This window comes from Stylophora pistillata, chromosome 10 (genome assembly GCF_964205215.1).
Source record: "Stylophora pistillata chromosome 10, jaStyPist1.2, whole genome shotgun sequence".
NCBI lineage: Eukaryota > Metazoa > Cnidaria > Anthozoa > Scleractinia > Pocilloporidae > Stylophora > Stylophora pistillata.
Genome location: NC_142528.1, coordinates 11,951,387 through 11,965,737, shown reverse-complemented (window position 1 = coordinate 11,965,737; position 14,351 = coordinate 11,951,387). Strand labels below are relative to the sequence as shown.

The 14,351-nt window shown below is 39.1% G+C and overlaps 2 protein-coding genes, 1 long non-coding RNA gene and 1 pseudogene across 4 annotated transcripts; 1 reads left to right on the top strand and 3 right to left on the bottom strand.

Annotated features, from left to right (window-relative positions):
• Window positions 1-340: 340 nt before the first annotated feature.
• LOC111336075 (nuclear apoptosis-inducing factor 1-like) lies at window positions 341-2,048 on the bottom strand. The gene is made up of 2 exons (XM_088735944.1): window positions 1,408-2,048; window positions 341-717 (listed from the first exon to the last, which is right to left on the bottom strand). The coding sequence occupies exons 1-2, from the start codon at window positions 1,808-1,810 to the stop codon at window positions 341-343; spliced, it is 780 nt and encodes a 259-aa protein (XP_088592070.1). The 5' UTR covers window positions 1,811-2,048.
• A 2,933-nt stretch (window positions 2,049-4,981) lies between these two features.
• On the bottom strand, window positions 4,982-7,535 carry LOC148721827 (uncharacterized; annotated as a pseudogene).
• Window positions 7,536-8,769: 1,234 nt separating this feature from the next.
• Window positions 8,770-10,333, bottom strand: LOC148721826 (uncharacterized). The gene is made up of 2 exons (XR_015992445.1): window positions 10,053-10,333; window positions 8,770-9,069 (listed from the first exon to the last, which is right to left on the bottom strand). It is a non-coding gene; the product is annotated as an uncharacterized LOC148721826 (long non-coding RNA).
• Window positions 10,334-10,646: 313 nt separating this feature from the next.
• LOC148721825 (uncharacterized) lies at window positions 10,647-13,024 on the top strand. Of its 2 annotated transcripts, XR_015992442.1 has the most exons (5): window positions 10,649-11,665; window positions 11,881-12,031; window positions 12,262-12,424; window positions 12,662-12,741; window positions 12,930-13,024. XR_015992442.1 is itself a non-coding variant. In XM_088735947.1 (4 exons), exons 1-3 carry the CDS (start codon window positions 11,471-11,473, stop codon window positions 12,396-12,398), a joined length of 483 nt encoding a protein of 160 aa, XP_088592073.1. In that variant the 5' UTR covers window positions 10,647-11,470; the 3' UTR covers window positions 12,399-12,424; window positions 12,662-12,780. The 2 variants fall into 2 exon arrangements, 1 of the variants encoding a protein (XP_088592073.1); XM_088735947.1 differs by lacking the exon at window positions 12,930-13,024 and having other exon boundaries at window positions 10,647-11,665; window positions 12,662-12,780.
• The last annotated feature ends 1,327 nt before the right edge of the window (window positions 13,025-14,351 follow it).

The following is a 14,351-nucleotide window of genomic DNA, read 5'->3' as shown; positions in this document are numbered from 1 at the left end:
AACAAACTCAAACTCATTTGAGAATTGAAAATTGAAACGAAAAAAATTTGAATCACAACATTATGGGCCAATTAATTTGTAGCAAAAAGTTGGTTTGGGGAATTTGAACCAATCTCAAATTTTTAAAGGGAGGGATGTTAAAACTTCCAACAGATTGATGCATTCGTACTAAAAGGCAACCAAATTAAAACCAATATGTGATTTTAAGCTTGTGTACATATCTGGGGAAACAGTTTATCAGTGGATTGAAAATATAGGGAGCTGACAGTAACAATCCATAAATAACCAGTTACATGAGTCACAATCAAAGCCATTTCAGTTTGATTGTATAAAGATTGATTCATAAATTATCTGCGGCCCTACTTCGAGCCTCAAGCTCTAGAATCCTTAACATTATTTCTTTCTTCTTTAGTTTTAGATTTTCAATTTCTAGGTCCAGTTTTACATTTTCCCTTTTAAGGACTTTAAGGTGCATTTCATTGATGTCATCAGTGGTGACCATTTTTCTTGAGTGTGGCTTGGCAAGTGTTGCTGGCTCCTCCAATGGTAATGATGGAACTGTATCAGAACAGATACTGGGGCAATCTAGCTGTGACAGTTCACTGGGGTCTGCGGATTCACAGGTGTTTGGAAGTATGCAGTGTGAAGCAACAGGGTGAAGTTCACTTTCTATTCCAAGAACCCCTGTATCCACTGTTGATAAGTCTAAAACTTGTGCTGCGTAGAATTTGTACAAAATGTATTAAACCTTTGATTCCTATATGGTGTAAGTTCTGACCATAAATTGGTACGCATTCCTTGAAAATTACTCTAGAAAATTTGATTTAACACTCCTATTAAATTAAACAATATATTCATTATAATAAAAGGAATTAATTTCAATGACAACAATTATCACCTGTCAAGAACTTTTAAAAAGGAGAATTTCAGACAAGTAGGTCATCTCTAAATACATTGCGGACTGCCAAGGAAACCGTTTTAAAAAAGTATTCATAATTTCCTGAAATTACCCCCCTTCAAAATTTTATGTAGCTATCAAGCAAACCAACTGAACCCCCTTCAGAAATTACTTGTGAGAATTTCTGTCAAGGGTACTTTATGGCGACCCCTCTCAGAAATATGTTTCAACCCCCCTAAGAAAAAATATAGCATTGACCCCCTCCCCCTAAGAAATCCCAGGCCTTCAATAGGAGGAGTGCGGATATTAAATGGAATGGCCCACTCAATTCAACAAGGGTCCGCTGAATTTTAGAAACGTCGACGAATTACAGGGATAATAAACTTTCCAAAAGAAGAAACATCACCTGCTACCCTGCTTCATGTTTAAACAAAGTACTGCAGAAACAATCAGCACATTGTGGTAAGTATCATCGTAAGTCAACCAACTTGTAAACATTAGTGGCTTACCTGAATCGACACCGCCCAAAATGCCACTGACAGACGGATCCGTTTCGAAGAGCTCGATAATTTTGGCTGTGGTAGCCTTTGGAGAAGCCGGTTTCTTTCCACCCCCGGTCTTCTTTACTGCCGTGGTACATTTGTTTTGCTCTCTTTTTGCTCCACTCACCATTCCTCTCCACTTTTCTTTTACCTCCACAACAGTTCTTTCGGAAACTCCGAGGGCATTGACTTTCTCGGTTATTTCCTCCCATATTCGCGTTTTGTTTTTATTACAAAGTGTGGAGGAAAATTTACTTTTGATAATGTTTATATTTTCTTCCGCCTCTTCCAAAATAACTGCGCATTCGGCGGGTGTAAAATTGGGTTTTCTAGCGCGCTTTGTCGGGGAAGGAGCAACATTTTCTGCCATGTTGTCTCGCCACTAGCACGCGCGAGCGAACAGATCACGCAATGCCTGGGCTGTAACCATGGCAACTGCTTGGATAGCGAGTTATCCATCGGGTAGTTATACTTCTCGCTATCCGTGCTTTCTGCAACAACTTTTTATCCGCCGGATAACTATCCAGTGGATAGCCTTTTTATCCACCGGATAAGCTTATCCGGTGGATAAATTTATCCATCCTTTGAACAATCGAGGCCTGGACGATAAGTCTGTGTCAGTGGTGAAGGTTTTTCGACATGCGCATAGAAGAACATATTAGACCAGAACGCGTCAGTCTAATTAAAATTTAATGTGTCTTTCGTGGTAGCGCCATTGCTTAGCGTAACAATTTTGTCTAGTGAGCGCAATCAAAGCTGGAAATAAAATGGGCGAAGTTCAGCCACAACGCAAAGATGCTGCCAAAATAGTGGAAACTTCAGCATTAATGAGTATCATAAAAACAAGGCAGAACCACGATCCAGAGATTGTACAGACCCACACCAGGCAAATCGAGTCTTTCAAGAAGGAGATCGACGAAAGGGACAAGATTCTGTCAAAATTAAACAAGGATTTGGAGGATTTACAGATTACATTGGAGTCTAAGAACCAAGAAATCGAAGCTCTTAAAGACAAGGTCGATAAGCTTGAAACCGAGAAGAAAACTTTGGAAACGAAGCTACAAAAGTTCCAACTCCAACTAGACACGGTGAAACAGGAGGTGGCGGAGTTTAGAGATTTACGGGACCAGAAGGCTGCGATTATTCTTGGTCAAATGTGCACCCAAGTGCTGGCGATGAGGTACCAGAAAGTGCATTCAGATAAATATGAAGAAGATTGTTCGTACTCACTAAAAAACATCGAAGACATCGAAGAGATAGAAGACAAAGGAGCTAGACAAGAAGCGAAGAATAAATGGGAAGACTTGAAAAAGAAACTAAACTGGAATAAAGCCTTCACCCCTAAATACTGAAAGCGATCAAGAAGGAAAGAAATATTGTAGCTCAAGCTAGTTCGCTTACGAAGGGTTTACTTCTTCGATCAGTAGAGGACATGAAGGAGGCAGGAAAACTGGGAGGCTGGAAGTCCTTGTCTCGTGTCCATAAAATATTAGACATGTGGGACCTTCTAGGACAAATGGAGTAGTGGAAACTTCAAGCACGTGCTTAATAGACTGATACACGTATGTACAATTAGAGTAACTGACTTCTTCCATGTTTGGTCCACCCCAAGTGTTGGACTAGTCGATATATGCTGTTGGTATTAATTGTACCTTTAGGGAAAAGCGATAAATTTCGCAGAGGTTTGCCTCTAGAGCGATTCAAACATTAGTTATAGAATAGCGTTGATAAGGCGTTTAACCCTTCTCACCGTTCGAACAGCAGTGTTTAAAATGGTTTCAAACCAAATTCGGGAAGCGGGCTGTCTTTGAGTGTAGTTCAAGTAGTAGAATGCTGGCTTTCAATTCATGATCTAGAGCAAATAGTTCAAGTTGGGCATCGCAAAAACTGTAAGAAATGAACGGAAGATGTGCACAAAACCTAAGACGATTAATCGAGACAGGTTATGCAATGGTAGCCAAAGCATGATCTAAATGTAACACGCTCTAACATTCATCACAAGCTTTGAGTGTCAAAAATGTTAAAGCAGTAAATACTTCCATTGATATATTTTATTATCTTTATACAATTTGGATCTTATCGCTTAGTAAATTTATATCACGAACATTCATTCATCTTGTTTTGTTTCAGAACTGTTGCAGTCCAAGTCTTTCCTAGTTTTGCATAGGGCTACTACAATCTATTTGAACATATATCTAGTTTTGGTTCGATGTAACTGAGGACATAACGTAGTACTTTCAGATAGACTTACTAAGATCCTGATAGAATATTTTTGGCAACAAAGGGTTTTTTTCGATGATCTTGCCTGCTCTCGCTTTATAGATTATAATTTCTTTGATGCAGTAAATGGTTTGAACCCGGGGTAACATGTGAAGGTGTAGTCTGATCGTCCGGGTGAGTGTAGTCCTGACTTGTGTACACCTTCACAATTTCTTTAATGGCGCCTGAAAATAGTTTTAAACTACTCACCTACGTAAGAAGAATTATAGGTCTGAACAAGAACAATTACTGTATTCCTCTAAATGTATGCTTATACGAGAAGCTCGAAAAGTGCTTCCCTCTGAGTAGCAAAATTCCGAGAAACTGTAAGGATAATTGCTGATTTTCTTTTCCGAGAATTTAACCGAGTGGAACATCGCTTTTAAATACGAGGTTACATTTCAAGAAAGCAGAAATAAATATTTGCCAAGTAGTCAATATCAACCAATTATGACAAATATTGCACAGGAAGTTAATGTGGGAATAAACTAAGACTATTAACTTCAGATGGTAAGGAAATCTTAATTTTTTTGGAATGGAACATTTAAAATGTTAGAATGTTGTTTGTCACTTCATGAATATAATTTGGACAAGGTCCAAAGGTATTCCCATTTAAGGTGGCTCAATAGGGTTATGCAAAATCACGAAGCGCGCACCAGTGACATCAATCGAAAGTTAATATTCTGATTGTTTTTGCTATTTTTCAAATCAAAGCTACTGAAACATAAAAAACAAGGGCCTAAATTTGCTGCACAACAGTCACCTCTGAAGTCAAGGCTTTTAGTCCCAAATTAAAACTACTCAAATATCGCCATTTTTTGACCTGTTTGACTATGATTTCGATTTTCTTCAATTTCCTTCGGTAAAATTTTCTATTATTCTCCGACCGGGTAGAGTCTGACAAGACGAAACTTTTAAAATCGAAAAAAATAGGGGTTGTCAAGGTAGTTTTTTCGCTTTTAACATTTTTGTTGTTTTTTGGCTAAGCGAAAAACTTGTCTTACAAATTTTTCTGATAAATTCACAGCAAGGAAAGCTAAAAGGGTATAACATCTCTGCCAAATTTAAAGGAATTTCACCGAAGGAAATACGAGAAATCTGAGGGGGAACTTTCTATTTTCTCACCTCAATGACAATCACGTCATCAGAATAGGAACTTGCCAAGATCGCTATTTGAGCATGCGCGAACTTTCGAACCACGCGGCTTTGTCGAGGACGAACGTGTAAACACGGGCGATCATTATCTTTGACGTTTTTGGACAAACTGCTTTTGACCTGAAAATCAGTTGAGAACATACCATAATTCAATGGAAATCTCTTCGAAGTGTTTCAAAATTGCGGAGACTATTCTCGTCGTGTTTGTGACCCTTGGAAGCGATGAGCGACTGGACAATGGCGGTCTCGTCAAAATACACACAAGACCTTTCCGTCCAAATCGTTGGTACAAATTATTTAAATCCTCATATCTTAGGCCACTGCCAGCAATTTTTTCGGCAATGCTTTGCTTTATTGGGCTATCCGCATGAACTGGGTTGTACAGCTTTCCTCGAAAAGACAGGAGTCTCTGAAGACGGGTGTCAAGATATTTCAGGTCTTCGGCGGCGTCCTTGACAGGGATTACAGAACTTCTGTTCACCAGCATTTCATCAGACAAAGCCAACCTACGCGAAAGCAAGATTCTTCGAAGAGCGATCACGTCCTCTAGGGCGTCGTGGGCATCAAAGGTGGTTTGAAATAAATGTTCGTAAACAGAACTCTGCCTAGGCTTTGGAAGTTTACCTTCTGCGTTTTGGATGGAAGAGTGCTTGCTTTTGATCAGTGATTTCATCAGTGTCAGAGTGTCTGCAAACCGGATGGAACTGATGGAACTGAGCTCGGCAATAAAATTTTCGCCACCGTTTCGAAGAAGTATTGGAATATCAAATGTGGCGGCGTTGTGTCCAGCCAAGATTGTGCAAACAGGCTTTGTGGATAGTGTTGAGGCTGAATCTATGCTGGCCCTCAAAAAAGTTAAGAACTGCCTAAGTACTTGCGATAAGTCAAAGGCTTCTACTGCTCGATTATCTTTGAAAAGTCGGCGGTTTCCAGTGAAAGTATTAACTGTAAGTTTGTTGACCTTTGACGCGTGAGAATCTATGTCTCTGGTTGGTAGAATATAGCATGAGAGTTTTTTACCTGACCTATCCACGGCAGCGAGCTGACATACTTCTGCTGATTTTCCCGTTGAATTTGTCTCGATGTCAAATGAAACAAAGTGATAAAATTTACTGTCATCCAATTTTTCCTTTTGAACTGTGGGTCTCGAAGTGTATTTCGGAACTGCATTTTCGTACTGTTCTTGTTGTTGTTTCGTGACAGCAGCGGTTATATCATAAAGATCAGTGATTGAAAGTTCAGAAATGTTCAACTCCAATGTTGTTGCAGAAGAGTTTAGGTTCAGGCCAATGCGACTTTCATACATGGTACCTTCTTTGTCCTCGTTTTTCGAGGTTTCTGAAATCTGGTGTTTGCGTAATTGTGATCGACGTCGCTTGAATGCAACTGTTGATTTCCTTTGTTTGTCCTTCGAAATTTTCATGTCCATTTTCGTATTATGGTCTACACAAAAAAGACCTGGCTCTATGTTAAGTGACGCTAGAGTTTGAGGAATGTACCTGTAACCTAAACTTACTATAGAGACACTGCAGGACACTCGATAATCATTGCTTTCACTTCCCCCGTAAAAGCGAATTTTGGGGTTCTTCGAGCCCACCACACTGTTCAGACTCGTTACGTTGAGAATTTGCTGCAGGTGCAAGTTTGTTTATAACAATGTCTGTGCTATATTCATCAAAGAGAGATTTCAGGGCTTATTGAAGGCTATCCCCTTGGAGGTCTTTGCTATAGGGAAGATCTCTGTGACAATAATGAGAAGGGTCTTTCTTGTATCGACACCATGTTTCTCTACAACCAGTATGGTCACCAAATGCATGAGGCACAATGCTTTGGATTGCAGATTTTATGTTTGTAGCATCCCCCTTATTTTGTGCAATACGGTATGTAAAGGATTTGACAACGTAATTTATGACTTTCTGTGACAACACTGAACTGTTGGGGAACTTACTTCATTGGCTCAAGTTGTGTAGGCGTGTTGTAAGGGATCTTTTTATGTGAACTGTATCACTCCATTTTTTGACACCATAGGGTACCTTTTGCTTTAGGTGAGATTCAGTCATTGAATCATCATCCCCAGTGTAAATTGAAAATTTGACATTTGATTTAGTTACCTCATTGAAAAGTTCAACTGCAGCTAAAGGCTCCATTGACTTTGAAGAGCCTGAATGATTTTTTCTACAGTCGTGGTCATTTGGTTGTTTTCCTGCCTTTTTAGCTTCATCACGGGAGCGGCACATTTTAGTTTTTGTTGTGTAGTCAAGGACCTTACCAGTTGAAAGGCCCATGACTGCAGCATGTCCGGTCTTAGAGTTGAAACCTCGCCCCCGTTTCTGCCACCCCATGTCGTAAGAACAGGCAATAGATACCAAATTGTTCTGGTCAGGCTTGTTGCCATTTTCAATTGCCTTCTCTCGTTCAAGGTTTAGGAATTGCTGGCAACTATTTTTGCTACTAGCTCTATTGCCTCTCCAGCTTCCCTTTCCCGATTTTCAAAAGTTGATGAGTTCAGTGCAGGCACATTGAGGATTGAAAGTAAATTGTTTAAATGGGTGTTGCCCACTCCTGTGTGTAAACAGCCAAGGGCAGCTCTCGTGTTCACATCAAAGGTCAATGGACCGCGTGCACCAGATCTGTGCTCTTTTGATGTTTTAATGGTGTTTTCCGCTTTGCATTGGCTGCATATAACAGTAAACGTGCTTGCCAAGCCACTGTGCTGTTCTTCAAAAACATTGCCAAGAGACAAAGCGCCTAGAAATATTGTAAAATACACTGTAAACTGACAAGGAAAAGAGACTCCATCCACAGTATTTGTTATGTTCTTTTATATGAAAATGGTGTAAAATATGCTATGGTGCAGTTAAAAATAGTGAGAATTTACCGTAATTTTAAAATAAGCATTCCTTCAGACCATCTGTAAGGGTTTCTAAGTCCACCAGTCTGGATCCTCGTGGCAGGTTCGCCTTCCTCTTAGCTTTATTCTGCTGATGGGAATCAGGGTTGGAGTCAACAGAACAGGTAGGCCGATAATTAGAACAAGCTTGACAGGAAAATCTTACCAAAAATTAAGACTTCCGAATAAAAAAAATGTACTGACCTCACGTGCTCGTGTCATTCGTTTTGCTGGGGGTTCGTTTTCCTTGGATATGTTATCATACTGGACCTTCCTTTTGGCATTCCACGTTTTGAACCCTTCGTGTAACCTTTTTATTTTTGTTTCTTTTCTGGTTTCGATCGCTTCCACTTTCCGAAAGCGAGCTGACGCATTACGGATGTTGTGTAGGCGTTGAGTAAACTTCTGGTCTTTCACTGTCAATATTGTGCTCATTACTGGAAAGTATCGATGCCGTTTCACCCTTGTCAAGTAAACTTCGCGATTATGTGACAAAAATTGTGCACTCGCGTGAAGCCGCCATGTTTGTTTACATATTTGATTCCATTTAAAAGCTCGCGCCATTTTCGTACCCATTCTTCGCCCGGCCAAAAAACCCTATTGAGCCACCTTAAGGTAAGGGTAATCACGAGGATACAGTGGCAGGATTGGTAGGAACACACGTGTAGCTCCACGTTGCCATGAGAATCAATAGCCATGGACTCTGAGTTTATTCTGACAGCCGTATTGTTGAGCGATCAATTGGGTGTCACTCTAACAACATACCTCAGTCGTGACAGAAAGTTTCCACCACGTACAAAAATGCACTGCGGTCACTTTCACTTTCGAACAAGTTATCATCCTCGCTATTTCTGTGATTACTATACTACTTGTTCTTCTATAAAATAGGCTATCAGCACCACATTAGCTCTTAACTGCGTTTAACCTTGCTGGTAGGAAAAGTAAATAAGCACCCAACTTCAAAGAAACAGAATTGATCCCTAACAAGAAACAGCTAGATATGTCCATTAACGTTGCTCTTAAGATACCTCAAGGCTGTACAAAATTTATTTGAGTACTGTCCATAAGGAACCGTTGCGAATCTTAAACTGCATGTTTAAATGAACACTATTTTTTTCAAGTTTGTAACAGAGAGTCTACGCAAAAGAAAGAAAATGACATCATGTAACTGGATTTTCTTAGAAATATGTATCCAATCCCATGCCCAACTGGTGGTTTTACCGGGAAGATGTCCTTATCATGTCCAACTTTGTCTCAGTTCTTACGGTGTTGTAGGATAATTGCTCAAAAATCCCCAGTCTTCTTAAAATTTTGGATAGCATCGCCTGGAATAGAACAAGAAATATCTGTCCATCTAAATTTTCCTGTTTTACAAAGCAGACTACTAGGTAAGATTTAACGGAACATCTACAAGACAATGTAATACTTTTATTACTAAATACCCCTAAAATAAGCTTTCCATATTTAATTTACCGACCACATGATGGAAGTATATAATAAAAATACTTGAAAAACGTAAGGAAAAATAGTTTCAAAATGTTAGGAGTTACAATGAAGCTCAACAATGCATATAGGCAAATTCACAAAGTTCGTGTCAGGGGTTACAACTTATATGGACATGCGCGTAAAAGAAGTTATTAGACAAGAACGCGTCACAATGATCAAACAGTAAGCCTAGCATTTTATGCGCTCAGTGGCAGCGTCCAAGGAAGCAATTTTTTCGTGTAAACGTAGTCAAAGCTTAAACAAAATGGATGATGTTCATCCACAACCCGAAGATACTGCCGAAATAATAACAGGTTCAACTTTGATGAGTGTTATCGGAAGAAGGCTGAACCGCGATCCAGAGATTTTACAGACTCACACCAGGAAAATCGAGTCTCTGAAGAAGGAGATGGACGAAAGGGACAAGATTCTGTCAAAATTAAAGAAGGATTTGGAGGATTTACGGGCCCAAAGCGATGACTTACGGATTACATTGGAGTCTAAGAACCAAGAAATCGAAGCTCTAAAAGACAAGGTCGATAAGCTTCAAACCGAGACTCTCATGGCCAGAATTTAATTTCACGCACGCGCAGTAGTTATCGACACTTAGAAAAAACCGTTCAGTGTAAACAACTGATTTTAGGGAGAAATATGTGGCACTTTAACTTCTGCGATAAACTGTACAAAATCCTATGAGCCTGGGTAAAATGTTCGATCTGATATGGACACTGCAACTTCCATGGATTAAAAATTTGCCAAAACCGAGTCCGTAGCTTAAAGTTTCGCGCTTCCTAACCAAAAATTGAAAAGCAGCAAAACCTACCTTCGTATTCCGTACAAATATCTATAACATCAAGTACCACGCTCTAAATGATGATTTTCTTTGCTTCGTGGGCACAACACCGTCTGTAAATTCCATTTTGTTCGGTCCGAAATTTCAAGTTGACATTCCCCTCTTTGAAGTTGTCACTGTTTAAGCGTCTGTAAATGCATCCTCGTCCTTCCCATCCCCCAACAATGAAGGTCAATATTCGGGTCTCTTTATAAATAACACAGCAGCGTGATGACATAGAACATTCGAAAATTTTCAGCGCGTCATGGTACTATCTTTCCTGTGATACATCGATCTTCTGCTAATTTCTAGCCGCCATTTTGCTCTCCTCACTTGATTTAGGGCTAAGTACTAGTCATCCTCTTATTACAGGACCTTTGATTGGTCTAAAAAAGGCAAAAGATGATTGTATATATCCGGATACGTGATACGAAGATAAAATTTGCCGCGAAATATGAATGAACGCGCGGCAAATTTGACAGCTTTGTTGCATTTCATTCATCAATGAAAGATAAAATCTTTCACTTAAAAAATGTCAGATACGCCGATTTGAAGGAGATTTCTACCTCACTACGTATCAGAAGGCATCCGTGGCATAACTGTCCAGCCTTGGCGGAACAATCAACTGAAATATGTACAACAACAAAAACAAAATAGTAAGGAATCCTTTTGCTGTGTTGACATCCCCATTACGTTGCTGCTCTGCTGGGAAACCATTAAAAAAAAAAACTGCGGACTTCAAATCGTTTCTGCGGGTTTTAAATGAACACATCCCTGGGGATGGATTTGCTATCAAAGACACTGCAGGAAGAATCGAGGAGCGCCTTCGCGTGAAATGTGCGTCGATTTCAAATCAGTTTAAAACTGCATCTGGCCGCAAAAAAAGGGATTTGCTGAGTAGCTGTTACAGGATGAATATTTCTTTGGAGGAAGTTCAGTCAGTTGAGATGTTGCATACAGAATTACAAAAAGAGACAAAAATAAAAAAAAAATCTAGTAAAAGAAAACCAAAAAATATACGAAGAACTCCTTGAGGAGATCAAGCAAAAAAATATCAGGGAAGATCAGATGTTAACTGAAACTGAGTCACTGAAAAAATGTATTAAAAGACTGGAAACAAAAAATGGGACAGACAAAACTGCAAAAGAACTATCAACCCTCAGTCCCACTACGAAGTGGAGATATCTGAAAGATCTGAAACCAGGGCACAAAAAGCTCTATGGTTTTTTAGAGCCTATGGCCTCAAACTGAACAGTTTAGAGGTTGAAGAAAGAAACAGTACATGCACAACCCATAATTTCAGTTTAGATGACCCTTCCTCAACAGTCCCTACCAACACGGGTAGCACTTCAAAATACTCAACACTCATAGAAGATGACAAAAAGAAAGTGGAAGAGGTTTTATTTTTAATGGACTGGTTCAGTGTGAGAGAAGAGTTCTACCATCAACTAACAATGGTGTGTGATGGACTGCCAAGATCATATTTGGTAAAACAGTGCAAGAATCATCTCAATGAATTAAGTCACCGTACTGTTACACCTGGGAAATCACAGGGTGTACAAACTTCATTTAAAGAATTGCTAAAGGAGCAAATAATCGACTTGGTAAGTTACATAGCATTCATTTGTAAAAGTCCTTCTTCAAATATGTTTATGTAATAGATTTTTTAACTTGAACCAGCATGCCACTGGGAGTGTAACAAAATACATGTACATGTACCATAGACACAGGAAATATGTTCAGCATTCAGAGCTTTTCAGTTCACACTAAAACATACAGCATAACATTAACATCATTCTGTTTATTCATGCAATTTTAGGAAGAATCACGTGATCATTCAGTGAGTGATACACAGAGACCGATTAAAGTAAAGATCAGTGGAGATGGCACACGAATGACAAGAAACAGCAACTACATTATCTTGTCATTCTCAATTCTACAAAAAGAAGACCAACTTATGTCATCAAGAGGTACTTGATGGTAGAGCTAAACAACACTGATTTACAAACAAAAAGAGCTTATAAGTCACTAATTAGCTCACATTTCTTAACATTTTATTTAATCAGGTGAACTATATTTTCACACCATATTAAAGCCTGAAGACCTCTCAAGGATACAAATGTTACTAGTCACTTTTTCTCCCTTTCCAACACAAGAGCTGTTTGCAAACACATGCTCACACACATTTTAATATTAACAGGGAACCGCACAATTGCAGTTGTGAAAGGCAGCGAGGATTACACTACAATTGCAGAGTCATTTCAGGATGTCTTACAAGAAATCAATGAAGTACAAGAGGTTGGCTTTGTCAAAGTGGGGGAAACCAAATCCCTGTGAAGATATTCCTTGGTGGAGACTATAAAGTTAGTAAATGTTACATTTGAAGATGCATGAACATGGGTTTGATTATTGGATGTCTTCGGCCCATATTATATAATCCATCACTGACATTAACTCATTTAAATGAAGTCGAAACAAATTACCCTCAAATTTCTACCATATAAACAAAATATGATGCTCAGGAAAATATACTTAATTCCACTATTACCGACACTGTTGTTACTCTTCTCAAATCCTCATATTATTATCCTCTTTTCCAGTTTCTTTTGCTAATCATGGGTCTAAGTGGTGCTACATCACACTATTCTTGCTTGTGGTGCACAACACACATAGATACAAGGTTAGTGAATCTGATAGAGAAATACTCTAGCAGATTAAAATCAACATGTCAATAGAAAGAAACCAACCATTTTTAACATTTAGTGACAGAGATGCTCCACCTGGAGTCTTTTACAAATGCAACACATTTTCATTGTGTACATTGACTGTTGTTAGTTAAGAGAGCTAACCTTATTTTTCACACCATAGGTATGATATGTCCAAGCCAGATAACTATTATGAAAGCAGCCCACAGAAACGAACACTAGAAGATTTAAATAGGTGCTGTCATTTAAAGCGAGGAAAGAAAAACTTTTCCTGTATCAACCACCCACTACTCAACATACCCCTACATCACATCATCCTTGATGAGCTGCATCTGTTACTAAGGGTAACAGATGTACTTACTCGCAATCTTCTGGATGAGATGATTGAGTGGGATGATGAGGAAGCCCACCAAAATAAAGTTTCCAATCCTAAAGCTATAGGGCAGCATTTGCAGGAGGCAGTGCAGACCATAAACAAATGTGGCGTAACATTCCATGTCTGGGAAAAAAAGAATGCCGATGGCAAAGGTTCAGGTACTCATGACTGGACCAGTCTGATGGGAAATTAAAAAAGCTGTTGCTAAGGACCTTCCCTGGACACTTTTCTACTCTTTTGAGAAAAGACACTGCTACAACTGTGGAGAAAATATGGAAGGTACCAATATTACTCTTTCAAATAAGAAATTTTTTAAAACTGAAAAGCATTATTACTTTATTTTAAACTGCATCATTTAACAGTTTTTGTGTGCAAGTAAATCAATATCTTAACCCGCTAACAAAATTCTACAAATTACTGTATGGCTCATTAGAGCAAAGTACATGCCCATACAAAGTTACCCGAGTTATATAACAATTGGTTCATGCTTTAGCGTGCACTATCGAGTTATGGAGCACGCGGGAAGTTGGGAGAGCATGAAAGAAGCGTAAGAGTTTCCCGAGGCAATAGCCGATTGATCTTGTTGCTCTTCGTTTGTTCATATCTTGCAACTTTAGAGATGCCCAACTTTTACCAATTGCTTTAGAATCTTGACTAGCACGCCAGCGCGAAATTTCGGTCGCTTATTCCTGAAAGGTGTATTTAATGCTAACGACATATATCGACTAGTCCAACGCTCAAGGTTACCAAACAATAAAGAAGTCAGTTATTCTAATTGTACATACGTGTATCAGTCTGTTGAGCCATTCTTGAAGTTTCCACTACTCCATTTGTCCTAGAAGGTCCCATATGTTTATTATTTCATTGACACGAGAAAAAGACTTCCAGCCTCCTAGTTTTCCTGCCTCTTTCATGTCTTCTACTGATCGAAGAAGTAAACCCTTCGTAAGCGAACTGGGGTGAGCTACAATGTTTCTTTCCTTCCTGATCGCTTTCAGTATTCTGGGGTGAAGGCTTTTATTCCAGTTTAGTTTCTTTTTCAACTCTTCCCATTTATACTTCGCTTCTTGTCTAGCTCCTTTGTGTTCTATCTCTTCGATGTCTTCTTCGATGTTTTTCAGTGTGTACGAACAATCTTCTTCATATTCATCTGGATGCACTTTCTGGTACATCATCGCCAGCACTCGGGTGCACATTTCACCAAGAATA

Excerpts from the sequence above, each read along its gene's own strand:
- LOC111336075 (XM_088735944.1), bottom strand. The coding sequence starts at position 1,810 with ATGGCAGAAAATGTTGCTCCTTCCCCGACAAAGCGCGCTAGAAAACCC. Across the intron at positions 718-1,407 it reads TTTGGGCGGTGTCGATTCAG|CACAAGTTTTAGACTTATCA; the intron begins GTAAGCCACTAA and ends AATTCTACGCAG.
- LOC148721825 (XM_088735947.1), top strand. The coding sequence starts at position 11,471 with ATGGACTGGTTCAGTGTGAGAGAAGAGTTCTACCATCAACTAACAATG. Across the intron at positions 11,666-11,880 it reads AGGAGCAAATAATCGACTTG|GAAGAATCACGTGATCATTC; the intron begins GTAAGTTACATA and ends ATGCAATTTTAG. Across the intron at positions 12,032-12,261 it reads CCAACTTATGTCATCAAGAG|GGAACCGCACAATTGCAGTT; the intron begins GTACTTGATGGT and ends TAATATTAACAG.